General features: G+C 49.0%; 9 protein-coding genes across 9 annotated transcripts; 3 read left to right on the top strand and 6 right to left on the bottom strand.

Moving 5' to 3' along the window:
- Positions 1-194: 194 nt before the first annotated feature.
- Positions 195-529, top strand: BKA55DRAFT_549792 (uncharacterized protein; the record flags this gene model as incomplete). Its single annotated transcript, XM_046191235.1, has 1 exon — positions 195-529. A coding segment is annotated over exon 1 (212 nt), but the record flags the coding sequence as incomplete, so codon positions are not given.
- Positions 530-3,471: 2,942 nt separating this feature from the next.
- BKA55DRAFT_549790 (WD40-repeat-containing domain protein) lies at positions 3,472-5,329 on the top strand. Its single transcript, XM_046191234.1, has 2 exons — positions 3,472-4,601; positions 4,652-5,329. The coding sequence occupies exons 1-2, from the start codon at positions 3,637-3,639 to the stop codon at positions 5,157-5,159; spliced, it is 1,473 nt and encodes a 490-aa protein (XP_046056615.1). The 5' UTR covers positions 3,472-3,636; the 3' UTR covers positions 5,160-5,329.
- Positions 5,330-5,438: 109 nt separating this feature from the next.
- Positions 5,439-7,732, bottom strand: BKA55DRAFT_700135 (uncharacterized protein; the record flags this gene model as incomplete). Its single annotated transcript, XM_046200576.1, has 10 exons — positions 5,439-5,732; positions 5,807-5,878; positions 5,929-6,189; positions 6,226-6,300; positions 6,353-6,455; positions 6,513-6,759; positions 6,817-6,883; positions 6,935-6,979; positions 7,027-7,600; positions 7,674-7,732. The coding sequence occupies 10 exons, from the start codon at positions 7,730-7,732 to the stop codon at positions 5,553-5,555; spliced, it is 1,683 nt and encodes a 560-aa protein (XP_046056614.1). The 3' UTR covers positions 5,439-5,552.
- Positions 7,733-8,324: 592 nt separating this feature from the next.
- Positions 8,325-9,850, top strand: BKA55DRAFT_682922 (uncharacterized protein; the record flags this gene model as incomplete). The annotated part of the gene is made up of 2 exons (XM_046198428.1): positions 8,325-9,294; positions 9,351-9,850. The coding sequence occupies 2 exons, from the start codon at positions 8,325-8,327 to the stop codon at positions 9,848-9,850; spliced, it is 1,470 nt and encodes a 489-aa protein (XP_046056613.1).
- A 381-nt stretch (positions 9,851-10,231) lies between these two features.
- On the bottom strand, positions 10,232-12,595 carry BKA55DRAFT_630854 (uncharacterized protein). The gene is made up of 2 exons (XM_046196948.1): positions 12,140-12,595; positions 10,232-12,090 (listed from the first exon to the last, which is right to left on the bottom strand). Exons 1-2 carry the CDS (start codon positions 12,221-12,223, stop codon positions 10,492-10,494), a joined length of 1,683 nt encoding a protein of 560 aa, XP_046056612.1. The 5' UTR covers positions 12,224-12,595; the 3' UTR covers positions 10,232-10,491.
- Positions 12,596-13,316: 721 nt separating this feature from the next.
- Positions 13,317-14,357, bottom strand: BKA55DRAFT_532472 (uncharacterized protein; the record flags this gene model as incomplete). The annotated part of the gene is made up of 1 exon (XM_046189341.1): positions 13,317-14,357. The coding sequence occupies one exon, from the start codon at positions 14,355-14,357 to the stop codon at positions 13,317-13,319; it is 1,041 nt and encodes a 346-aa protein (XP_046056611.1).
- Positions 14,358-16,440: 2,083 nt separating this feature from the next.
- BKA55DRAFT_25131 (uncharacterized protein) lies at positions 16,441-17,627 on the bottom strand. The gene is made up of 3 exons (XM_046185361.1): positions 17,168-17,627; positions 16,680-17,106; positions 16,441-16,619 (listed from the first exon to the last, which is right to left on the bottom strand). Exons 1-3 carry the CDS (start codon positions 17,251-17,253, stop codon positions 16,533-16,535), a joined length of 600 nt encoding a protein of 199 aa, XP_046056610.1. The 5' UTR covers positions 17,254-17,627; the 3' UTR covers positions 16,441-16,532.
- A 374-nt stretch (positions 17,628-18,001) lies between these two features.
- Positions 18,002-18,636, bottom strand: BKA55DRAFT_497295 (cytidine deaminase-like protein; the record flags this gene model as incomplete). The annotated part of the gene is made up of 3 exons (XM_046186454.1): positions 18,002-18,064; positions 18,114-18,195; positions 18,284-18,636. 3 exons carry the CDS (start codon positions 18,634-18,636, stop codon positions 18,002-18,004), a joined length of 498 nt encoding a protein of 165 aa, XP_046056609.1.
- Positions 18,637-19,258: 622 nt separating this feature from the next.
- On the bottom strand, positions 19,259-23,333 carry BKA55DRAFT_497803 (uncharacterized protein; the record flags this gene model as incomplete). Its single annotated transcript, XM_046186494.1, has 2 exons — positions 19,259-19,800; positions 19,853-23,333. The coding sequence occupies 2 exons, from the start codon at positions 23,331-23,333 to the stop codon at positions 19,259-19,261; spliced, it is 4,023 nt and encodes a 1,340-aa protein (XP_046056608.1).
- Positions 23,334-23,621: the final 288 nt, after the last annotated feature.

The following is a 23,621-nucleotide window of genomic DNA, read 5'->3' as shown; positions in this document are numbered from 1 at the left end:
GCGATTCGGAGACCCCTGCTTTGCATTGAATTAGGCCGCCTGTTGGTTCTCTTCTAACTCCTTTCCTCTCGCTGATTGGCACTGACTGATCTTTTTGCCGACTCATGACCCATGCTCAGTACTCATCGAGACCTCTTCCTAACAAGATTACCCAGGATTTCAACCCCAGGGTCTCAGGGGTGAGAAGCCGGTTTCCGGGTCTGATCGCCGTGCCCCGAGATGATATGGCTATTCTTGTCTCTAGTTATCGTCGCTTGCAGACGTTGTAATCGAGACCCTTTTCAGTGCATTCGCTTGCTGTCTTTCTTGACTTGTTGTCTTGCATTCCAGCTCTTGGCAGGTTTGGAACGACATCTGTGCTTTTCCCTGCTTTTTTCTTGTGCGACATTTTACGTCAGCGTCAAAACCCTCTTGCAATATTGGAAGCATAATAGGGCAAACAAGTCAGTATGACAGGACAAAACCCTATCCGAAACAGACGTTCTGTCTTCAGATAATACTGCTGACAGAAATTCTATGGAATCTCTTGTCCCTGGTATAGAGTTGCAGATGAAACGCTTCAGCTAAACTCTGGGCCGGGTTGACAACTGCCTCATAAAACGCATCCATTGTATTGGCTATAAACCAGGCTCTGTTTCCACAGCCTGCTATACTGGATTACTTACCGAATGGGGGAGTCCCCGAAAAGGTACAGCGGATGACTTAGAGTTCCGTATAAGCTCCTATAAAACTCTACTCTAGTATTCAAGCTTGATGCTGGTTGATATCTTAATGCAACTTGCCCAGCTTAGTGTTGATCAGCGAATAATTTCCCATAGGCTTACAGTAAGATTTGAACAGTCTGCCACACCAAATAGTTTCCATGCCGTTTCTTTCAATGAACTGGGCTTGCTCAAGAAACAATCTCCTACAGGCCTTGTGTAGCCGCTGTGGCTCTCGTAGGGCTGCTTATTCCTGTGCTGGCTTGGCATGGACCTCTTGATAGGTATCAAATAGGCGAGTTCGGCGCACAACGGCTCCAGTGACTAACAAAAGCCTGCTGGTATACCTAAACTCACGATACTACGTGGTATGTGCTGCTTGACGATCGTTTGTGACGTTGAAGTTAAAGGAAATTGAACCGTTGAAACGATCACAGGGCATTATGGCACCATTTCCGATCTGCCGGCATTGTTGTTGGCGATGGTTCACGGAGTAATTTAGCTGCTCGTCTCGAGCACACGACCAACAGGTCTCTGCATGAGAAATAAAGTAAACAAACATGCACATGTCCCCTAAAGACAATATGATTAATTCATCTATGCGAGATCGCTTCGGTGAGAGTTCCATAGCCGAGTCACAACTCCCAGCACAATACTCCGTTGCATCTTTCGTCCAGTGATTTCTGTCATTCCAGCCGCTTCAAGCTCAATAATCCCCTCATGGCCAATGCGTTTCTAGCCCCATGATGAATATGGGTCAACTCATCTACTGGCCCCTTGTTCAAGGACCCTCTCGCCCACTCCGCTTCGATAATGCGCTGACGCCAGAACCTTTTGGCTGTTGGTTGCTGACTCCATCCACCAATGGAACCGATAGCTACGCCGCATCTAATCTGCGATACTCCTGGAAGCTTTGCCTCGAAAATGGACGGTGAGTCTCAATTCAGCAGGCACGAGAATGACGTGCTCTAAGAGGTGTGTGCTGAATATTACATTATGGAAGCCTTGCAGGTTGCAAGTCTAATTTCCAATAGTGTGTTAAAGTTGAATAACGAATTAGAGTGTCAGGGACATCACACCGATCTCTTTGAACAGCACTGAATCACCTATCAACATCTCAATACACAATGTCAACTACATGCAATTAAATCAAGCAATTTTCAACGAATCAAATGCAGACGCCAGAACCGCCTTTGGTCAAACGGTTGGCAGAACGGCGTCGACCCCAAACAGCCACAGCTGAGGAGTAGTGCTGGCGACAACCATAGCGTTGCCTCCATGTCACTATGGACGATATGCTTAACGCTTAATAGCAGCTCCCCTATCTTGACTAACGGAGGTTACCTACGCCACATTGCACTATTATTGCCAAAATGCACCAGCAATTTGGGTAACTTCACTGTCACGTTTCCAGAAATTGTTCCGACTGGTGGCCAAGACCTAAGATTGCTAAGATCGCGATGCCCAGAGCGCCTCTGTACGATCAGATCGATGTTTTCGATATTGAAGAAGCTTTCACGTGAGAATGAAAAACTTGAAATAGACATAATGGTCTAGTCATACCATCGGAATGTTGGCAAGTCTATGAGTAACCGTCTCATGGCCATGTCGGTCGCGGAATGTCTGATAACTTGGGCGCTTGGCATGGATTTGCACTCAGGTTACGAAACTGACACACAAGGGATGATTTCATGAAAGACAACACTGGGAATAAGCAAAAAAAGCCACGATAGCCCCCAATCGCTAGTTTCAGCCGCGACAGTACATTAGTACTGAACCAGTTTGAATGTAATTCATGCCGCAGGCAGAGTACCCCACTATTTCCTGAATTGAGTCAAAACAACAAAAGGGGACACTTCAGGGACGGCACGGGTTAATTTATTTATTTATTTATTCATGGTAAACGGCGCGGCACGCGATCAATAGCCTGAATTGAACCGAAAGTAGTGGCTGCAGATTCAATATCCCCCTTTCCCAGAGTTGACCATTGCATCTCAGCATCGAGACTCTTGACCGCTTCCAATAGCATGTAAAAAGTTAGATCCTAGCGCTCTTATTGCCTATACAGTCACCGGCAGCTGCAGCTGAACCGGTCTAGACACAGCGCTCCATGGTAAAGGGGTTCAGCACTCGATTCAGCACGGCACAATGGCGAGTACACAATACCCCGGAATGTCGCAGATTGGGCGCCATGGCTGAACTACCGGACGTCCTCTGGCCTCGGTCTCAGAGGCGATGATACCGAAAGCTTCTTTCTAACCGTACCAACGAGGTTCTGATCTCTTACTAAATGTCCCCAGGGTCTACCTGACATGCTACAGAATAAGTCGATAGATCATAGGGCATCCTGAAGCATCCACTGCCAGCGCCCCAGCTGTTAAACTTTACCCCCAAACTTGAGCCATCGATTGCCTCAATGACATCAACTGCCGAAAACATGCCACTTTGTGATTGGGTTCCCCGGAGATGAGAACCTCAGGATTGCCCAAGTTGGAAGTTGATTGCTTGACTCCACAAACCAATGATTTTCCTCCCCCATTTCCCCAAACTATGTATGGTAGTTTCCGAATCTTCAGGAGTGGCTTTTTGAGCTGACCAATAACAACGTGTCAGTTAATTGCACTCTTAAGTCACCGACGGTATAATTTTAGGAAGTGCAATTCCATGCAATGCTACCTTCAAAGTTTGATCACTATTCATTTTATGCGCCGGCTCAAGTAAGATTAGTCCCTATTTTTAGGTGCATTAATCTCCTGTTCTTTGTTCCGTCATTTGTCACATTTCGTTGTGCATTCATTGGGTGACGTCTCTCAGCCTCGTGCCCCACCTCCAAACATTCAATCTCCCTCCAGCGCCAAACTCGTCAGCCTTGTCCAGACTACCTCCCACCCTTGGCCTAGCATCATCAAAGAATCAGCCGCATTTTCACGTTGCAATGGCCTCTGAAGACGATCGCCCTGGTGAATCGCCCCGGAACAAGCGTCGCAAAACAAGCGGCGACTCTTCCCCTCCATACGCGCCGCAACGCGACGGCGAAGACAACGATCGATCGCCTAGACAGTCTCACCAACTATCGATACTAGACAATCGCCGTAATAGCAGGACTGTTAGCCCGAGTCCTGGTGAAGATGGTGCTGGAAACAAATATTACGAAAGCCTTCGTACATCACGATCGAGATCACGGTTGAGGTCACGGTCTCTCTCTAGTATAGATTCCCGTAGACGCTCGCGCTCGCGATCCCGATTAACAACACGATCACAATCACCCCGCTCTTCACGCTCACGCTCACGATCACAACTGTCTTTTCGTCGCTCCCGAACAGACTCCCTCTCCGCGCGAGGGGCTGAACCAACTCCTCCCCCAGAACCCTTCAAGCCCAACTACCGTGCCCGCCTTGTTCTTCATGGTCACACCAAGCCTGTCTCGCAGGTCCGAATATCACCTAATGGAAAATTCATCGCATCTGCATCGGCAGATGCTACTATTAAGATATGGGACGCTACAACGGGCGAACACATGGATACGCTTGTTGGGCACATGGCAGGCGTGAGCTGTCTTGCGTGGACACCTGATAGCAACACAATCGCAAGTGGCTCAGACGACAAAGCCATTCGTTTATGGGATCGCGTTACAGGTCGACCAAAAACCACAACTCGAAAATCGGTAGCCGGTCAAGAAATGGGGCCGTTGAAGGGTCATCATAACTACATCCACTGTTTGGCATTCTCGCCAAAGGGCAATATCCTTGCAAGTGGTTCATACGATGAAGCTGTCTTTCTGTGGGACGTACGAGCAGGCAGGCAGATGCGAAGTTTACCTGCGCATAGTGATCCTGTTAGTGGGATTGACTTTTCTCGAGACGGCACGCTGGTCGTCAGTTGCTCGACAGATGGCTTGATGTATGAACTCCTGGAGCTTCAACTGGTTTATTTTGCTAACAAGTATATAGTCGTATCTGGGACACATCAACAGGCCAGTGCTTACGCACGCTTGTTCATGAAGACAACCCGGCCGTCGCTAATGTTTGCTTCTCTCCCAACGGACGCTTCGTCCTGGCTTTCAACCTCGACAACTGCATTCGCCTATGGGATTATGTTTCTGGTACCGTCAAAAAGACATATCAAGGCCACATCAACGAGAAGTTCGCTGTGGGCGGCTGTTTCGGGGTTCTGGACGGAGCTCCTTTCATCGCATCCGCTAGTGAGGATGGCAGCATCGTCATGTGGGACGTGGTATCAAAGACAGTCTTACAAAGAGTAGAAGGCCACAAGGGCGTGTGCTTCTGGGTGGATGTCCATGGAGAGACAATGGTGACTGGAGGGCAGGACAACACAGTCAAGGTTTATCGACACATCAGAGATACCAACAAGGTGAACGGTGATGCCGGGAAAGTGGATCAGGAACCACACGCTGAGGAACCACTGGCACAAGAAGACGTGACCATGGAAGGGGTATAGGATGATACCACAGGAATAATGCAGGCATCTTACAGCCAAATAAAAAAGAAAATCCTCGCAACACTACCCATATGCTGAACTGCTCCGCCTCTCAGATATACCGATGTATTTGGTGCCCAGATGAATTGATCGTATTAGTCTAATCGCAGTTTTGCAACCTTAAACTACATTCTATGGACTTTTATATTGCAATCCTGACTACATTTCGCAAGTTTTTATATCACAACTGGTCATTGGTCCTAGAACCTGAACCAATCATTCTATTTCAGCTGTGAAAAGCCAGCACTATCGTCACTTCTGCCTCGGAAAAGTCTGGGTAATTACCAGAGCGGTTCATTTCCATCCATCATGCCATCATCCATGACAGCGGCCTTTTTCACCTCTCCATGTCCATCAAAATTTGACCTCGATGTTTCGGGCTCCAACCCGTTGGCCCTCGAAATAGACGGCGAAGTCTACAGTCCCGTCATCGCATGTCATCTTGATTTTGAATTCAAGCTCACGATAGACCTCGCCCGCCGAGTTAGTCCACGTCGGAAGGGTTTCGAGCTTGACCTCGCGTGTCCAGTGGATCTCGCACAGTTTCCCCACGGTTGGTCCCCGAGCTCGGGGGGCGGAGAAGTCGAACAGCTGAAGATCTCTTGCACAATTGGGCAAGTGTCTTCATCGTCATCAGGGTAGGAGCTTCGGATTGGTCTTTTGGTATAGATGTTGTTGCCCTATTCAGGAGATCAGCTTATAACTTGAGGCTTTCTGCCATCGTCCATACCTCTCTGAGAAACCATTTCATCTGATTTTCAGCCCTCCATTCTTGTCTCTCCTCTGACCACACTTTATCACGGATCCGGTGCCTCTTGGGAACAAAAGTGTCCGTGAAACAGACCCCATAACTGCATCGAGCGATCCTGCTGTCGATTCTCACGCCAAGGCTTGGTTCAAGGACATGGCTAATACCATTGACGACTGCTCCTCGGCATATAGCAGTCCATCTGCATTCATTAGATGAAACCCACAGCACATGGATAACAAACTTCACTTACGGCTTATTGGCACTGGATTGGAGTACCGTAGCTCCTGTCGAAGCTCTGAGTTGGTTGAAGAGATACCGACTTCGGCCAAACCCACCGACGAGGATGACATACTTTGCAAGTCAGTAAAAAGGCTATCTTCCACAAAGAAGTGGCAACGCCTACCTTTGCTGGCTGCCCGTATTTACCCTGGATCGCCTGGATCTGTCGATGAACTAGTGCCTCAATTTTGTCCACGACGGGAGTAAACACTGATAAAACATCGTTTCTGGAAGAATGTTAGGAGCCATCTGCGTTAGTAAAACCCGCTTTCTGGAGCACTCACGAGCTAAGCTTAATGTTTCTTCGCCTTTTGGATCCCTGGCTCAAGGCTCCACGGCAGCCATCAGGGAGTGAGACCAACCAATTCCTACTCTGACCTGAGAACTGCTGTTTGATTGCGTGTTCCCACTCGTCGTTGAGGAATCTTCTTTCCTCGGCTTTGCTGACGTTTCTCCATGATGTAGAAGAGACCTTGCTTTTGATGAGTCTAAGAAAATTCTCGTCGAGAAAAATGCTGCCACAGAGGCCGCCTAGTTGTATTAGCCAGCTGTATTACTTGGCTGTATCTCAAGTTATTAGAAACTCACCGTCGCCTTTTACGCACTCTTTGACAGTGAAGGGTTTCGTGGACTCGACGACGTAGCTGATGAGATCCTGTAGCTTTGTCAGTGATGCATAGGAAATGGTCAGCGAGAGTAAACATACCACTGTTCCACCGCCAGCATCGCAAATGACTAGAGTATCACCTGTCTGGTGCGTTGTCAGCTAAGTTTTGGGGATGTTCTCTTGTACTCTACCTTGATGGTTGAACGTTGAGAGAGATCTTGAATTGTTGCAAGAGCCGCTGCCTTCGGCTCCGAGATAAAGTGTAGCGTGGTTTCACCGCAAGGTCTCTTATCAAGGATACCCGAAATCTTAGCAGCTCGCTTCATGCGCTGCTGGGCGTAAGGTGGCCAAATTGCTGGAAGAGTGACCACTACATGAAACCTCGATCTCCCTACCAGCTCAGGTCCGAATTTGCGAACAAACGTTTCCATGGCGTGGCCCCAGAGCTCACGCAGAAAGTTTGCAACCGCATCAACAGCATCATCATTCGTTTCCTTCAGGAACTTGCGGGCTTCACGAATCTGAGACGAGTTGGACATTTCAGCTGTGATGTCAGAATCTTCGAGTAACAAGAGCTTGAACCATTTGAGGCCATTCTCATCCCCAGGAATAGAATAGCCCCAAGCATCAACTTCTTTATCATCGTAGAGCAATTGAGTTGGCACTTTCTCAAGGTCTGAGCATTTGCTCATCTCTGCCTCCCAGCTTGTGACAACTTCGATATCATCAGGTTGTCGGGAATACGCCCAAGCAACCCCGGAGTAGCTAGATTGGTTTACATGTTAGCTAAAACCATTTGATCGAGTTGAGCCCAATGACTTGAAGGGGCAGTACTCACGTCGTTCCGAAGTCGATTCCGATGATGATCAAGTCGTCTACTGGCTTGTTTGTCGTCATCCTGCTTCTTGGCCCATGCTTGATGCGTTCCATGTTGCTTGTGAGAATGAGTGTCTCATGGACAATCTGAATTGCTCCAAGTATACCAGACTAAATGGTAGCTCGAAGATGAAAGCTAAAGAAATTGGGAAAGGGGATGAGAGGAAGAAAGAAGGCCTTACGTGTCAGAAAGGTCCCTGGTTTTATAATGCTGACTGCTAATGGGTGATGGCAGTGAATCACATCCAGCCAGAGCGGTTCAGGCGGGTATTTGTGAGGGAACGGCGCTCTACCAGCTTCATCTTTCTCGATTCTTTTAAGAGGGACCCCGTCTTTCTCCAGCAATTCTCCTGGTTTCTTTTCTCTTTCTTCCACTTCTCTCTCCTCCGATTATCCTTCACACATGCATTAGGGGCACATGCGTCTATTCCCAACAACTTCACAATCACTCAATCACTCACTCGCATCTAACCCTTACTGACCTCTTCCTTTGTCTTTTATATGATACTTTTAGTATCATCTGACTTTGAAGTATCTCATCCCTTTTGATCCACCACGATCGTTAACAGCAAACCATTCTCCTCTCCATCTTTCATTCGCCATACTACGGATAATGAAGGAGACTCAACAGCGGAATTCAAAGCTAGGACCTCCTCCTGGTTCTGAAATTTCAGTGTCTGGTCCCTCTAATGACTTAGCTCAAGAACCTGCCACATTCTTCGATGTTGATCAGCTCCTTGAATCGAGGAATCATCATGCTGGCATCGTCAAGGGCGCTTCAGAGCCATTAGTTTCTCAGATTGGGCCTCAAGGGCGTCCCGGTGACAAAAGCCAAGTCGCCGCTACTCAGCTCTCCGATTCTTGCAACAACAAGGCCACGGCAGATAGCATGGAAAGGCAGTGCCCAGAACTCACGGACATTCTGGATAAGTCCCGCAGCATTTCACCTCAAGAAGCATCCAAAGCAATTCAAATGGCTCAGAGCAGTCTTGGTCAACTTGTCTCTTTGCTGCAGAGAAGCACTTCTACATCCACTGAGGGCTCAGATGCATCTGAGATCGCGGCGCTCCAAGATCTCCTGGAAAAAGAGCAACAGAATAACCAAAGACTCACTGGGGATCACAGAAACCTCATCAAGGAGTACAAAAGACTTGATCACGCCTATGAGAAACAAAGTGACGAACTCCACAAAACAAACGACAGGCTGAGCGATGCTCTTCTCAAAATAGACCAACTACGACAGTTGCTGGAAGGCGGAACTTTCGCAAATTCTGCGAAAACAACAGACAGTGCCATTCTTGGCATTTGGAAGCAGCTCGCCTACAACATTCGCAACCTGGCTTATATACTGGCACGTACAACAGACATTGGGGAACTCAGCGATACCGTCACGACGAGATTGCGACGCGTGACTACTGAATACACGAAGCTTTTCCAGGATCAAGACCACAGCCACGCCCTCATGCAGGGCTATCTCTGGGGACTTATTGAAGACCGTATCTTCAAACCTGACCGGTCTGATCGATTAACTCGGGGTGGTTCCCAAACAACGTCCTGGAAGCTTGCGAAAGACGACATTTACTGTTAGTGCCGCATGATGTCTGCCCTGTCCATGGTGTTCATGTACTAATTTTCCTAGCACAAATCTTGTCAAAGAAAGGCAAGAATCCAGACTATTTGACTACCTTGGCCCATGCTGCGCGATGTTTTTCTCAAGTCTCAACCATGTTCAGCAAGCTCTGGGATGATGATCCTGGGTTCATCAAACAACTTGTCTCGTGGGAAACTCAGCTTCTGCAACCATTCTTTTTGCGTCGCTCAGCTAGAACTGACAGAACTGAAAAGAAGATCAATGAGCAGCTAAACGAAATTGTCCAATCCGCCATCGAACTGGACAAGATGATGATGTGCTCCAAGGCGTACTTCATGATCGAATGGCAACCACCAGCAAAAAAGTCGCACTCCAACAATCGATATGACAAGGAATTCATGGAATCAGATATCCATGAGGTCGAGCCTAGCTCCAAGAGTCGGGTCAAATTCTTCATGTCTCCTATTCTCTTAAAAACCGGTACAGCGGATGGTCAGAAATATGATACCACAAACGTGTTGGCCAAGGCTTCTGTCGTCTGCAACTGACCTAGCGTCGTTACTTACTCGGTACAAAGGAGAAAAGATTCGCATGGCTATTTGCAGTATTGAAGAAAAGCTGTGAGAAGAAAAAGACTGGGGATGGAAAGGGAGCCGCAATGAATTTTCACTGCGGATGATATTCACACCTTCCATGTTGTCTACCCCTTTTGGTACAGGATTCGGAGAGCTTTGTCGTACCCTAATTAGTTCTAACAATTTGTTCAGATCATCATAGACAGGCACAAATAACAGATCGAGAAATTGAAACTTGCACGTGTTTACATTATATATTGGGGTTCCAAACTCTTGACGTGTGAATGAACAGGAATTGAAGGGAAATACAACCGAATCAGGTTACATTAGGGCATCACAACGAAGAGCAAGAATATCAAGTCTTTTCAGAACGTCTTATACTTTTAACTCGAATAAATAGAAGCGAAGTACATAAAAGAAGTATCATCCATCATACTCCCTCCTCTAGATTAACAGTATTGACCACTGTCCCGTATCCTAACCATTCCATGTATGGATCTATGTCACACTCTCCCGAAACCCCAATTAGGTATTAAACAAAATCCACCAACTCCAAATCCAAAAATGCTGTCTGTACAAAGGAGCTATGTCATCGAAGTATTATCGTTACTGACTCAAGCGCTGAGTCCGAGCCCAATCTTGACAGCCGCGCCTAGTCCGCCTTGTCGTGGTTGGTCGTAGTCGGCTCCAGATGGTGTGGGATAGGGCGTCTCAGTAGTACCTGTCGTGGGAGTCTCGGTTTCAGTCCCATAGATCGTTGTATCCAGGGTACTAGTATCGTCCTCGGATGCTGGGTAGGTTGGGATCACAGGGGGAATCTCTGAACTAGTAATGACAGATGTGGTAGTCTCAGCGGGTGTCTCGATTTCTGAGCTGGCGATCGTGCTCTCGGAAGTGGAAAGAACGGTGGTATCCTGGTATGTTGTCGAGATCACAGGAGGGATTGTCGAGTTGGTTGGGGTGGAAACGGTAGAGTACTCAGAAGACTCGCTGCTGACGGGGGGAGCAGTGTAGACAGGCGGTGTGTAAACGGGGCTATCGTCAGAACTGGTGGAAGTTGGGATGATAGGGTCAACGGTTGAGGAGTTTCCAGGGACCGAGTATGCAGGCTTGGTATAGACCGGTGGGGTGTAGACCGCCTCGTCGCTGGTCGTGGGGATGACTGGTGGCACAACGGTGGACGAGTTACTGGGCTGAGAGTAGGCTGGCTTAGTGTAAACAGGAGGCGTGTAGGTAGGAGTCTCTACAGGCTTCGTGTAGACAGGGGGGTCAACAGTGGACGAATCTCCAGGGATGATAGGCTGAGAGTAGGCCGGCTTGGTATAGACGGGAGGCGTGTAGACGGGGCTATCGACGGGCTTGGTGTAAGTGGGAGTATCATAAGACGAAGAGTTGCCAGGCAGGATGGGCTTGGTGTAGACAGGAGCCGAATAGCTAGGAGTCTCAACTGGCTTTGTGTACACAGGAGGGTCAACAACCGAGGAGTTGCCAGGAAGGACAGGCTTCGTGTAAATGGGGGCCGAGTAAGTTGGTGTGTCCACGGGCTTAGTATACACGGGAACTGATCCGTTACCAGAAGCAACAGAGGAGTAGACAGGCTTGGTGTACACAGGAGGGACATAGCCTGATTGTGTGCCGGTGGAGTTACCATAAGTAGGGTCCGAGTACACAGGCTTGGTATAGACCGGCTTCGTGTAAACAGGAGGAGAGACGTAACCATCAGCAGTGCTGTAGACTGCGCTCTGGCCTGGAGTCTGGTAACCAGTATGCGTAGAGAAAGAGTATCCGACAGTTGAGTTCATGTAAGGATAGTCATTCTTGGTCTGAGAAGGCGCCGCATAGGTTGAGTTGGCAGGATAGGGAGATCCAGTGTTCTGCTCGCCGTATGGAATAGTAGAAGCATACTTGCTAGGAGGCACGTAGATTGTGTTACTAATTGTCAAGGTCTTGGTGCAGTCATGGCAGACAGCAGTGGTGTAGTAAGAGCCATTGGAAGAAGCAGTGACAGTGACATCGACAGTCTTGGTAGAGACGAATACGTAGTTAGAAGGGCATTGGACGCTTGGCTCAAGGGTTGTCGAGTGAGTTGTCGGTGTAGTTGTGTTCTTGGGAGCCGTGTAAGTGTTGACAGGAGTGTATGTGTTCACAGGCGTATAGCTGGGAAGATCGTAGGCATTTCCGTTGGGAGATCGAGCAACTCGACGCTGCTGGAACTGTGAATGGTTAGATTGTGTTCACTAGTGTAAGTGATGGAGCTCATACAGAACTGAACCAAGAACCTCGAGGAGCAGCTTCGACTACCGTGCCCAGAAGGCCAACGGCACCAACAATTGCAGGCAGACGCATCTTTTAGATTGAGACTCGATGAGTATTGAAGACAAGAATGAGAGCAGCCAAGAGAATGTGAGGCTGTTTGTGAGAGTGGAAGCGATGCTGAGTCTGGTGGTGAGATATTCATTTCTGGGACGCATCCCATCATCCTTAAGTACGGCTTCATTTTCCCAAGGGTTTTCTGCAGGAGCTTCGTATAAGTCAAAGGGTAGGAATATTGAAGATGAATATTGAACAAATTGATGTCAGAAAGGGTGCTATATTGAAAGAGGGATGTTTGCTGAATACAGAAGGGCGGCGTTTTTGGCGGTGAAGCGGGGACACTTTATCGATTCAAGGGAGTTCGCACCAACCAAACAGCCTCGATCTTGATGGGACAATAGGGACAAAGGGCGGAAGAGGCAATTAATTTGTCGGCAAGGCCAGGGCATCAAAGACATTTATGAATATTCCATTGCCGATCATACCCCCTAGAGCGCGACAGCGACAACCTTAATGCTCGACAACTTAACATGAGACAAATTCAAGGTGAAGGTGGGATTGATAGTAATAGTCATAATTTATTGTTCATATGTCGTCGGTTCGATAAAGGGCGATTTATTCATCTCGCGCATTTGACTCTTCATAAGTTGCACGACCACATGTGCCAATCAATACGTTAACCAGTCGTAAGTCAACAAGTGAGTCCAATCAAGATAACAAAAAGTGCACGCGATTCGCCTCATCGTAAAGTACAAGTGTGCCCTTCACAGCCAATTCAACTGGCGTGATCTGTGGGTGTAGCATCATTGTGTGTCAATCATAGTGTGTGTATGTGTGTCTGCGTGTCTCTTCCTGTCGAACAGTCCATACGCGCAGGAATGGGTATCAAGAGGGCCACGCAATCGCCGTCGTGCCCTTCGTAAAAAGCTAACAAGAAACCAACAACAAAAACCATATGCTTATGCCGCAAAAATCATCAATAACTTGCCGCCCCGTGATGCAATCATGTAAAATCGAGCATTTTCCCAGGCTAGCTCGAGTCAGGTCCATCATACACCGTGGCCCCTCTTGAGATATTTCATCTCAATCGTTCATCTGGTTCTGGCCCTGCCTCGGCATATGCCGCTCAGTCCTCCCAGATGGTCTCAAGATCGAGATCTCCTCTTCGCTCAGCACCGCACACACTCCAACGCTTTCGCTTGTCTCTAGAGCCGAACCCCATTGTACGTCCTCGCGTCTGCCCATCCTTCCCTTTCAAGTCGGAGGATTCATTTCCCTCGGCAGCATCTGCGTCGGCCTTGAGCTGGGCAATTCTTTCAGCTTCCAGCGCTTCTTCTTCGGCATCCGGCGTGTCAGGAATGGTTTCCAAGCTGGAGATGCTAGGACTTCGGGACCTGGTCGATGTTGGCGTGGAGGGGACCGACGAATAAGATGTGCCATAGCTTCCAGAAAGGGCATCGTAGCTTCGATAAGAGGATGTCGAGGAAATTGAAGAGGATGGTGTTGATGGGAATGTACCTAGAGAGCCAGTGCTCGAAGATGTGAAGGTTCGAAGAGGTGAAGATGGCCGTCGTAGTCGGGCGGGAGTGCTTGTGGAAACCCCCATGATGGGAGAGGTACTTCGTCGTTCATGCCTTTGCTCAGGTTCGAGAACTGAAGTTCGAACTGGAGAGATTGGCGGGAAAGTTTCATCGGCAGGCTTTCGTGGAATTCGGACTCTGCTAGGTGATCCAGAGGGGCTTCCAGGGCGGCGCTGAGGTGAAAAAAGAATATGGCCTGATCCATTGACGCCTGGCATGGATTGAGTACGAGACATTGGGGGCGCAAGGCTCGTTGTAGAACGAGACCTAGAATGAGCGCCTGAGAGCGGAGAAGTGGTGCGTGGTCGATACGGAATGAAGGGTGTCGCAGACCAAGATGGTGAAGCTGGCGATGTCGGACTGGGGTCGGTGCTTCGTCTCAGGTTTGGCGGCTTTCGAGGCAATTCGATGCTGAGGTTAGAACAGGCGTTGGGGTTCTGAAGTCGCAGCGATGGAAATCCTGGAGAGACGGAGGGTGACGCAGACAAAGATGTGGAAGCAGAAGCAGAGGCAGATACAGGTGCCGGAGCAGGTGTAGGAGTAGGACGGAACTCCTCCATACGCTCTGTCTCGGGAACTGGCTCCATTTCGAAATTGGTAATCGAGGGTGGAGGCAGGATAAGATACGATACAATGTGATACGGTACGGCACGGCACGGATGGAAGTTGAGACCAACCGGTTTCGTCAGAAGATAAACGGTGGCATGTGGTGCCCGAAACTTGAACGACCTTGGCCGACGAGCAATGGCGTGGATTTCTGGGGGATTTATTCGTCCCGGTAGTATTGATCGTCAGCGGCGGTCCTTCGAAGCTCTGCCGGCGGCTGCAAGTTCGGGTTGCTTTTGCTCTTGGTCTCTTTTGACAAGAGGCGCAGCAACAGGGCGTGAAGCAATCACAAGCTGGCGAGAGAGTGCGGGATTGAATTCAGCGCGGCAGAAAGGCGGGGGTGGATCAAGATTTGAGATAGATCCGAGGTGATATGGGCGGCTTTTTGTTGTAGGTGGAGAGGCTATACTTTGTAGCTGTTGTAGCTCGAGGTGTGGTGGTGTAGGTAAGGTAAGGTAGCTTGGAGTTGGGGTTGAGAGGAGAAGGGCGGAGGAACCTATACCTCGAACTCAGCTCTCGAAGGCGGTGTCGCGGTGGCTCAACTGAAATGGAGGTGACAACGCAAAAAGAAGAGAAAAGCAGCCCTTGTAGGAAAAGAAGAGGGAGAATGAGAAAAGGATTTAAAGATGAGGAAACGTGGAGGCGTTTGAAAGAGAAGATGAAAAGCGATTTGAGGCGAGTCGAGTCAAGCGAGCATGTACCTAAAGAGATGGATATGGAAGCGAGACCAGCGGCTGTAAAGGGAGAGCCCAAGTGACACTGGGCGCGTGGTTCCGACGGTCAGGGCACCCACCAGTACCAGCACCAGCACCAGTGGTTGATGGTTCGGTGAGGTACCTCCGCTAGGTAGTGGGGGGTACCTGGGCTTCTGGGGCCCAAGGCCTGGGGAGGAACGTGCGACGAATCCACTAGGGGCTCTTAGCGGGGACTTGAGCCTGGGCGATGAGTTCAGGGTATGTGACGGTCAAGAGTTGAAGGTTGGAGATTTTGATGAAAGAAAATGAACAAAGAGGGTAAGTAATAGTCTTGTTTACAATAGGATGTTTGGAGAGTATTTGCATTATCGTATAGCTGCAGCTTTAGACAAAGCTTATTAACTGGCATTGCAATACTTGCAACGTTAACGAATCGGTAGTCATCTCTAGTCGTCTCTACATACAAGGGTCTCTAAATCTAAAACAAAACAGCATCCGCCAACGCCACCGCTTCCCATTGACATACCTGACACTGCCATGTTCCCTACCAAGGAATCAGAACAGATATAATAACAACCAAATTATTACATGAAATGGAATGGCCCGAGACCACGACATTCAATGTCATGCGATGCAATGCGACGCGCGGGGTATGTTGTGTATGCGCATTGTTTGATAATCACAGCCTTCAAGACGCTCCCTTCAAGTCACATCACATTCCGTTTCCACATCAACAACATGCTCATGCAGATGGCAACGCAACCAATCCTTCTTAATAATCATCATCAACCATTCGGAACCGTGCAACTTATCCGAGCTTGTCGCTTGAATTGCCTCGGGTGTCTTGGTACAGTAGACGAGACGACGACTCGCGGAGTATCTCAATGAGACGATCCAGAGATCGTCCCAGACTAGCGGTCCTCAACACTTGACACCGCCCTTCCAGAACGTGACACCAACATTAGATCTCGAATAAGATGAATACTCTGCCACTTTCAGTATTGGGGTCCCTAATCCGGTAGACCGTTCAAGCCGCTCAACCGCTCCTCTTCAACCGTCAGCCACTCATGGTACGCGCCTCCAAAATGAGACGCCGCCTCTCCTGGGAACTATTCACTGAGGTTCGACGCCCGGGTTTCAGGAGCCGGGGGCCTTATGCTTCGTGGAGCCTTTACGGGGGAGACCGAAGGCCCGGGCCCCATGCTGGGCTTTGCGGGAGAGAAGCCGGAGGCCTTTTGTACATGAACAACTGGGACCTACGGGAGTCGAGGGAATAATAAAAACCCTCAAATGGCTCAAGCATGAACATGGCGTGGAGCATGCATGATAGCGTGCTGCCCGCTGCACCATCAATTGCAAGTCGGTCTGTCTGTACCTAGGAGGCTTAGATAAAGTTGGCCAATCCCATTCCTGCCCATGCAGTCTTTATTCACTGAGCTATCGTGGCAAACGAGCATTGCATTACATTTCCTTGAGCTTAGCGCTGCTCAGCTCGCTACTAATGGTCGTTCGTCCTGAATCGGAAAGCCAATAGCCACTCAATTTGTTCTCAAAGGTACCGAGTCAGTCAAGAGTCCAATGACCGTTAACCAACCAGCTCTCACTCACCTTAACGCTTGACGCCTGAACTTGAACTCTGACTGGTGAGTGCGCCCTTACGCCTTGATCCTGGCGAGACCCTTGCACAGGGATGGTGAGTGATGGCTCAGGGCTGAGGGATGGCCACAACGAGGATGCCCAGCTCATTGGGTGTAATATCATAGCTTGGGCGCTAAACCTGGAGGAATGTCTGCCCTGAGTCGCCATGACGTCGTGTCTAGAGAGTTGCCCAATGCGAAGTGATGATCTGTGAATGCAGTGAAGAGAGATACTATTCACGCTCGAGGTTGAACCAGCAACCATATATGTTGACAGCCCCAGTTCATCTACGTTTTGACTCTCTTGACTCGGATAAAATTCCACTTCCCAACAAACACTCATTGCTCTCGACCCCAGATTCCTCATCTTTGGTCCTAATCTCAGGGACCTTGCGCTACTGCATGACAGTTCCATATTTAGCTCCCGCCAACAGAATGCTCCGATGCCGTTGCCCATACTTTTCTCGTATCAGCTCTGACCTGAAGCAATAGAGCATTTTCGTGTGTTCATTCGTCGTTGTTTTCCAAGCTGAAAGGTGGCTCATCGTATAAACACAAGAAGCAAAAGGAGGCCTCTAGCTGTATGCATAACTACTAACTATGCATTACTCGACATAATGCCGATTTTCTTGGTTTGTAAAGAAATACCGCGCAAAACTCGGCTTCCGTGGGAATTAGTTTATAACGCACCCGCTTACAAGCGGGATGTTCTGTAAGATGGTTGCAACTTGTAAGTGACAAGGGGCAGGTCATCCGTCGAGACGATCACATGTACATCATCTCTTTCACGACTCAATCAGACACAGTATGACATGTCCTACAACGTTGTTCTCATTTTCAGCTCCATTGATTCAACCGTCATATATTGTAGGCGTTCTCATATCTCCCATCTCCTTACCAACTGCCGCGGATTGACCCAGACACAAATCATCCAATATCAGCCGGTTATATACGATTCAAGGAACGCCCATCAATGCAGCTCAGTCTATTAACCACTGATACAGATACAGATGCAGGCCTCATGGAACAAGAAAACTTCTGACGCCAAGCTTAGGTGCCAAAAACAAGTAGACTACTCTAAAGGTCTACTAAGTCTATACTAAGTTTACCTGACTATTTTGTCATGTAGAAAAGAGGTCCTGAGTTTTCTTGCCTCCCCTTGGCAGGCTAAGAGAAGATGCAGTATCCCAAATTCCTGGTGCGCTCGCAAGGAACAGATGCTCTCATATGATATCGCTGTGATTCCTTTCATATCCAACAATATGCAAGACATCAATAAGTCTCGATATTCTCCTATCTTGTACCTGGTGCTCCCGGAGGTGGAAGTTGGTCAGGTCCAAAAGACATTGGCAAAAGCTACATACCGTCAACCCAGCTCAAGAACAGGGAATAGAGCTCAACTCACCTGTCGCAGCTTTGCAATCACAAAATCCTCATTCTTATCAAACATGATAATGGGTGTATCTAGTGTGCAAAACTCGCGAATACTACATCACCAAGAACATACAACTCACCTGTTAGTCAAATCCATCATCTTCGTCTACTCTCTCAAAGACACCCCCAGTGACAACTCACAACTGTCTACACATTCCACATGGACTTGCCGGTGGCGCAATATCAGTCGCAACAGCGATGGCCCGGAACCCACGGTGACCGCTTGTCACGGCTGTACCAAGGGCCACGCGCTCTGCACATGTTCCCACAGGATACGACGCGTTTTCCACATTTGCGCCGCTCGTGAGCTCACCCTCGCTTGAGAGAACCGTTGCTCCGACGCGGAACTGGCTGTACGGGCAGTACGCTGTGGCCTTGGCTGCAACTGCACGCTCACGGAGCTCCGAGAATTCTTTCGGCGTAATGCCGTGTGCTGAACAGACTTCGGCCGTCTTGGGTGTGTCGCCTTTTGAGATAGCCTCTGGGGTTTCCATCATGTGACTCGAAAGGAGAAGAAAAGGGAAGAAAAGGGGGGAAAGGAAAAGGAAAGAAGAAGAGAAAAGAGGGCTTGTGGCAGTGGGTGATTGATGCTTATATCCTATCCCGTGTCACTCGTCACTCGTTACACGGGCGGGCCCTTTATCGTGGACGTCTCCGCATCGGGCACTTCCGTAATGCGGGGCTGAGCGCCGAAATGACGGACCCTTCGGCTGGTTCCTATGATACCAAGTTCCTTATCATTTCTTTCCTTTCAATAATAGGTAGGTAGCATTTCTAACGTTCAAGAGTATATGGACTAAGTATATAGACTATCTATGAAGTGTGTGTCCAAATAGGTATTATAGATGCTATCAGCATCCTCGTCTTCATGGTCTAAATCTTACTGTCATGACCATCATGCACCTTTTCCTTACATTGCTGCCATCCGTTCTCATTACAAATACGTACATATGACACAGAGCAGCACGAAACTCCAAACTTATCGCTCATGTATACTGCCCAGCAAACTGTTATAGACTGGTGCTTGAACGAACCCGACGAAATCATTTCCATATCCTTGCCCCCAACTTGCGTTTCTTGTAGGTATTCATTTTCATGTCATCTAAATTCCGGCATCTAGTAAAACCCATCAGATCCTCCAAGCCTACTTGATGTCGAGCTGACTGTTGGCGTCGACTGTGCCGAGCTTGTGTCGCTTGGCGTTGCTGGTTCCACGACCTGACTTCGGATCGACGTGATCCATTCGTGCTGCAACAACTCAACTGCTGACGATCGGTTACGGGGATCTCTTGTGAAACATTTCTTCAGGAAGTCGATTCCCTGAGGGCTGAGCTGATCTGTAGGTGGCAGCTGGGGCGGGTTCCCTTGCGCAATGTTGTACATGATCGCCCACTCGTTGTCGAGTTGTGCCCATGGCCTTCTTCCGGTAGCCATTTCCAAAATGACACAACCCAGAGACCAAATGTCGACGGCCCCAGGCTTACCAGGGTTCTCGCCCTTGATCACCTCAGGTGACATGTACATCGGGGTTCCTGTCATGGATCGGTTTGGCATTGATGCTTGCTTCTCGCCAGCAAGTGTGCGGCCTTGTCGAGCAATTACCTTGGCGGCGCCAAAGTCCACATACTTGATGATTCCGTTATGGTCGAGTAGAATATCTGCGACTTTGTTAGTTTCAGCAACTCTGGGGATACAAGATACACCACTTACTTTCGGGCTTGATGTCTCGGTGGGCAATGCCGCTCTCATGCAAGTAGACAAGGCCCTCGAGTAGTTGAAGCGCATATACCATGATGACCTGCTCGTCTTCGATTCGACCATGTTCCAGGAGACTGGCCAAAGATCCTCCCGAACAAAATTCCATGAAAATGTACACTCGGTCTCGGTGCACTTCGATGCCATAGTATGATACCACATTGGGATGATCCAATACTTCCAATACGCCCATCTCCTCTCTAATTTGCTCGGCGATCTGTGGGATAAGCTTGGGATCCTGAAGTCGAATTTCCTTGACGGCCATCAGATGGCCCGTGTCAAGGTTCATTGCTGCATAGACGTTGCCAAACGTGCCGCCTCCCACAAATTGGCCTTGCTGCCAGCGCATCGTAACATTGGTGGCCGACGATGAAAGGTATGCCAACGATCGGTCGACTTCATTATTACCTTCCAGTACTCTTCCAACTCCCTGTCTCTCTGCAACCTTCTCACGTCTGTACTCATCCACCCTTTCGAGCTCCTCCATACGCTGTTCAGTGATGAATCGTGAAGCCTCTTCGTCGTTCAACATTCGGTTCTTGTCAAGCTTGCGGAACTGTCCCACTAACGCTTCGATTCGTTCTTTCTCGGCCTGTGCCGCAAGGTTCGATCTAGCGCCCATGATATCAAAGTGAGAAATGAGAAGAGACATGCAACCTGCGACCTTGGAACGAAGCTTGGCATATTCATCCTCGCCTAGCGCAAGAATGTGGCGTCCTCGTGTCATGCCCATGGCCAACTCAAGCGCGAGGACGGCCCATCGAAAGGTCTTTCGGTCAGATGCAACACAGTCGTCGCAGATGAAGCTCACCCAATCGAGGGCAAGTTTGGTTAACTTGAGATTGTTCATTTGTCGTCTGTTGCTATCCATGTAGAGCAACGAACGCTGGCCAAACTCCGTGGCGAATACGAAGCATGTTTGAATAAGTTCTTGGCAGTCCTTTCCCCGAGCCTGTTTTCTGATGATTTCCACACTGTCCATGAAGGTATTTGAAAGCTTGTATGCCACCCGCCTCGTTTCTGTCAATCTTGAGTTGACTTTGTGGATGTTGGACCTCGATTCCTGCACGAGGTCAACATGCATATCGACAGCGTCAAGGAATGCCCTCCGCGCGTTGTGTAGGGTCTGGGGACTAGCAGCGCAGAGGCGTATGTGTCCTCGCTTTAGGTCGAGGTTCAGGTCGCGCAAGGGTACTTCGATCACTTCGCCAAACCAATTAATGGGATCCTCTGGTCGGAGAATGAGGAGATATTGCTCGCCGAGCTCGTCGGGAAACTGGTCCTTGGATGTAATGGCTGTCATAGCAGGTATATCTTCCAGCCTCTCCCGTAACTCGGGCGATGCGATAACATATGTGTTGTCCTGCTCAAGCAAACGAGTGTCGACTTGAAAGTGACCTGAAGCCACCAATTGGTCGTAGAACTTTTGCATGGTCTCTGGTGTGAAGGAAATGCTATAGTCGGATGCGTGCTCGTAGTTGTCGTTCAGCATTCGAGTAAATCGCTGAAGCATCCGCTGACGGACTCGTACGGAATCGAGACAAGCCTTATAACGCTTGCTCATCTCCGATGCGGTTTCCTTGGGCTTTGCTTGCAACTCCTTTTCGAAAGTCTGGCTGAGTCTGTTGAGAGCCTTGAATGTGAGTGAGCTAAACTGCTCCGCAACTTCAATGTGGCCTCGCTGCAAATGGCTACCAATTTCGTTGGCAAAATCCCATTCTTGGAACAAAAGTTCTGCTTCCTTGAAAGTATTCTTGTTTCCGCTCAGCTTCCAGTTTAGCATCTTGAAGTAATACTTCAATGCTTCCAGTACAACTTGGTCGAAAGATTCGTCGATGCAAGGTGGTAGATCCCAGCCTGGTTCCGGGTGCGCAATGGATGTGCACTCAATCTTGATTCGAATGGCAAATTTGAGCAGAAGCTGAAATTGGGAGATCATTTGATCTTGCATGAGAGGGTTTTGCTGGGCAGATTCTTTAACTCTCCTAGCATAAGCAAGACGTGTACGGGTGATCTCTTCGATGAGACGCGAAGGGAAGCTGATCAGAGTAAGAAGCTCTTCAAGATATGGTGGGAGGTGACGTTTGCGGAACGGCTCGGAATTCCTAATAAGAGTGTCCTTCGCCTTGCTAATGACGGTGGATATGGGTGCAAGCATTCCCTTTTCTAGGTTCCCATTGTCGTCGTTGTAAAGGGATTGAAGTCCGTCTTCTTTCATTAGCCGGTCAAGGAAGGACGTTTCGTCGTTGCTAATACCGTTTACAGCTGGCGATCGCTGCTTAGTCCGTGTAAAATCGAGCTCATCGTTTCCAACCCACTTCCTCAGGATATTCAGTTCCGTGTTGATCATTTCGTTAGTGTTGTACCACGATATAATGGCATCATGGGCTTCTTTGAATGTGGCAGAGTCTGCTGCCTTGTGCTCTGCTGCGAGTGAAGCCCAAGAAGGGTATAGATTCTCACACATCTCAATCTTGGCCACCATATCTTTGACTTGTTCATATGGTGGTTTTCCTGCTTCGCTCTCACCCTTCACTTGAAAGTTGATGATCTCGTCAAGGGTACGGTCAAGAGTTGATCGAGATTCTTCCAACATGCGTCTCTGGACAGGGATATGTCTTCCACAAACCTTGGATCGGATGCCCAGCCACAATTCGGTCTTGTGAGCGCTCTTGCCAGCCTGTTGATCCGCCGATCCAATTAGTCGTTTTTTCTCTTGCCGTACGACATCTCCGGTAAGAACAGCCTCAAGCATGCCGTGCCACTCAAGTCTTTCGCGATTCTCTGGGTCTTTCAAATCCTCGTCCGTGGGTTGAAGGTTATCGTTGCCGTAAAACATGATGGTCTCTTGGTCGAAACGATCGTCATATGGACCCTCCGATGAGGGAGTTTCACCTTCCGAGTCCGAATCATTTCCATTCAAATTCGAGTAGGACGTGAAATATCCTCCACTGTAGTCTTGTCGAAGTTTCTGTACATATGCTCGCTCCTGCGCGCGGAACCTGCTCTCACTCTGCCGTGGGCGCGTCTTAGACGATGATCGGATCGATTCTGCGAAAGATGGTGTTACTGGCGGATGAGCTGGTTTCCTGGAAGTGGCAGGATTGTATGTATTCGAGGGTGTCCGCGCAGGACCCAGTGGTCGCTGCGGCCAGGAGCCATTGGGTGTATAGGCCGCGCCATCGTCACCAGCGGTACCTCTCTGCGACTTTGGGGCACCGTTAATGACCGTCCCAGGAAGCAGAGAAGTCAATGACCCTGTGTGGCCCGATGTCTCATATCGGGATAAGTTACCCAGCTCGTCCTGACGTTCTGTCGACTGGGGATCGCCGTTGGTTTCTATCGGAGTTTCGTGTCGGTGACTCCTGTTCTTATCGAGGCGGCCATCTTCTTCGGTGCCTGAAAAACGAACCGCTCGGGGCGATGACTCGGTCATCCTAATGGGTGTATCTGGGCTGGCACCCAAGTAGAGTTGGAAATATGAACGCCCCTCAGCGTCACGTCGAGTTGTCGTGAGTAATACGAAGATATAATTGTGACTGTGGGAAAATCCAGCTTAAACAGGTTTCTGAGGTGCTCAAGTTGTGGTCGAAGAGTTTACGATCGATCGAAGATGGCCATGGAGAGGGGGTTGAGCTTGGGGAGCTCTTGTTGCAAGCAGATCGAGATGGATCGCATGGAGGAGTGGCAACCAAGAAGCGCGTGCAATTTTACAGCCAATCAT

The sequence above is a fragment of the Fusarium redolens genome (assembly GCF_020744475.1).
Source record: "Fusarium redolens strain MPI-CAGE-AT-0023 chromosome Unknown BKA55scaffold_1, whole genome shotgun sequence".
Classification (NCBI taxonomy): domain Eukaryota; kingdom Fungi; phylum Ascomycota; class Sordariomycetes; order Hypocreales; family Nectriaceae; genus Fusarium; species Fusarium redolens.
This window is presented reverse-complemented; position numbering and strand designations above follow the sequence as displayed.

Coding starts and splice junctions, on each gene's coding strand:
- BKA55DRAFT_549790 (XM_046191234.1), top strand. CDS start 3,637: ATGGCCTCTGAAGACGATCGCCCTGGTGAATCGCCCCGGAACAAGCGT. Junction 4,602..4,651: donor TGCTCGACAGATGGCTTGAT/GTATGAACTCCT, acceptor ACAAGTATATAG/TCGTATCTGGGACACATCAA.
- BKA55DRAFT_630854 (XM_046196948.1), bottom strand. CDS start 12,223: ATGCGTCTGCCTGCAATTGTTGGTGCCGTTGGCCTTCTGGGCACGGTA. Junction 12,091..12,139: donor GAGGTTCTTGGTTCAGTTCT/GTATGAGCTCCA, acceptor AACCATTCACAG/TTCCAGCAGCGTCGAGTTGC.
- BKA55DRAFT_25131 (XM_046185361.1), bottom strand. CDS start 17,253: ATGAGCCACCTTTCAGCTTGGAAAACAACGACGAATGAACACACGAAA. Junction 17,107..17,167: donor TCAGAGCTGATACGAGAAAA/GTATGGGCAACG, acceptor ACTGTCATGCAG/TAGCGCAAGGTCCCTGAGAT. Junction 16,620..16,679: donor TTCAGGCGTCAAGCGTTAAG/GTGAGTGAGAGC, acceptor GGTACCTTTGAG/AACAAATTGAGTGGCTATTG.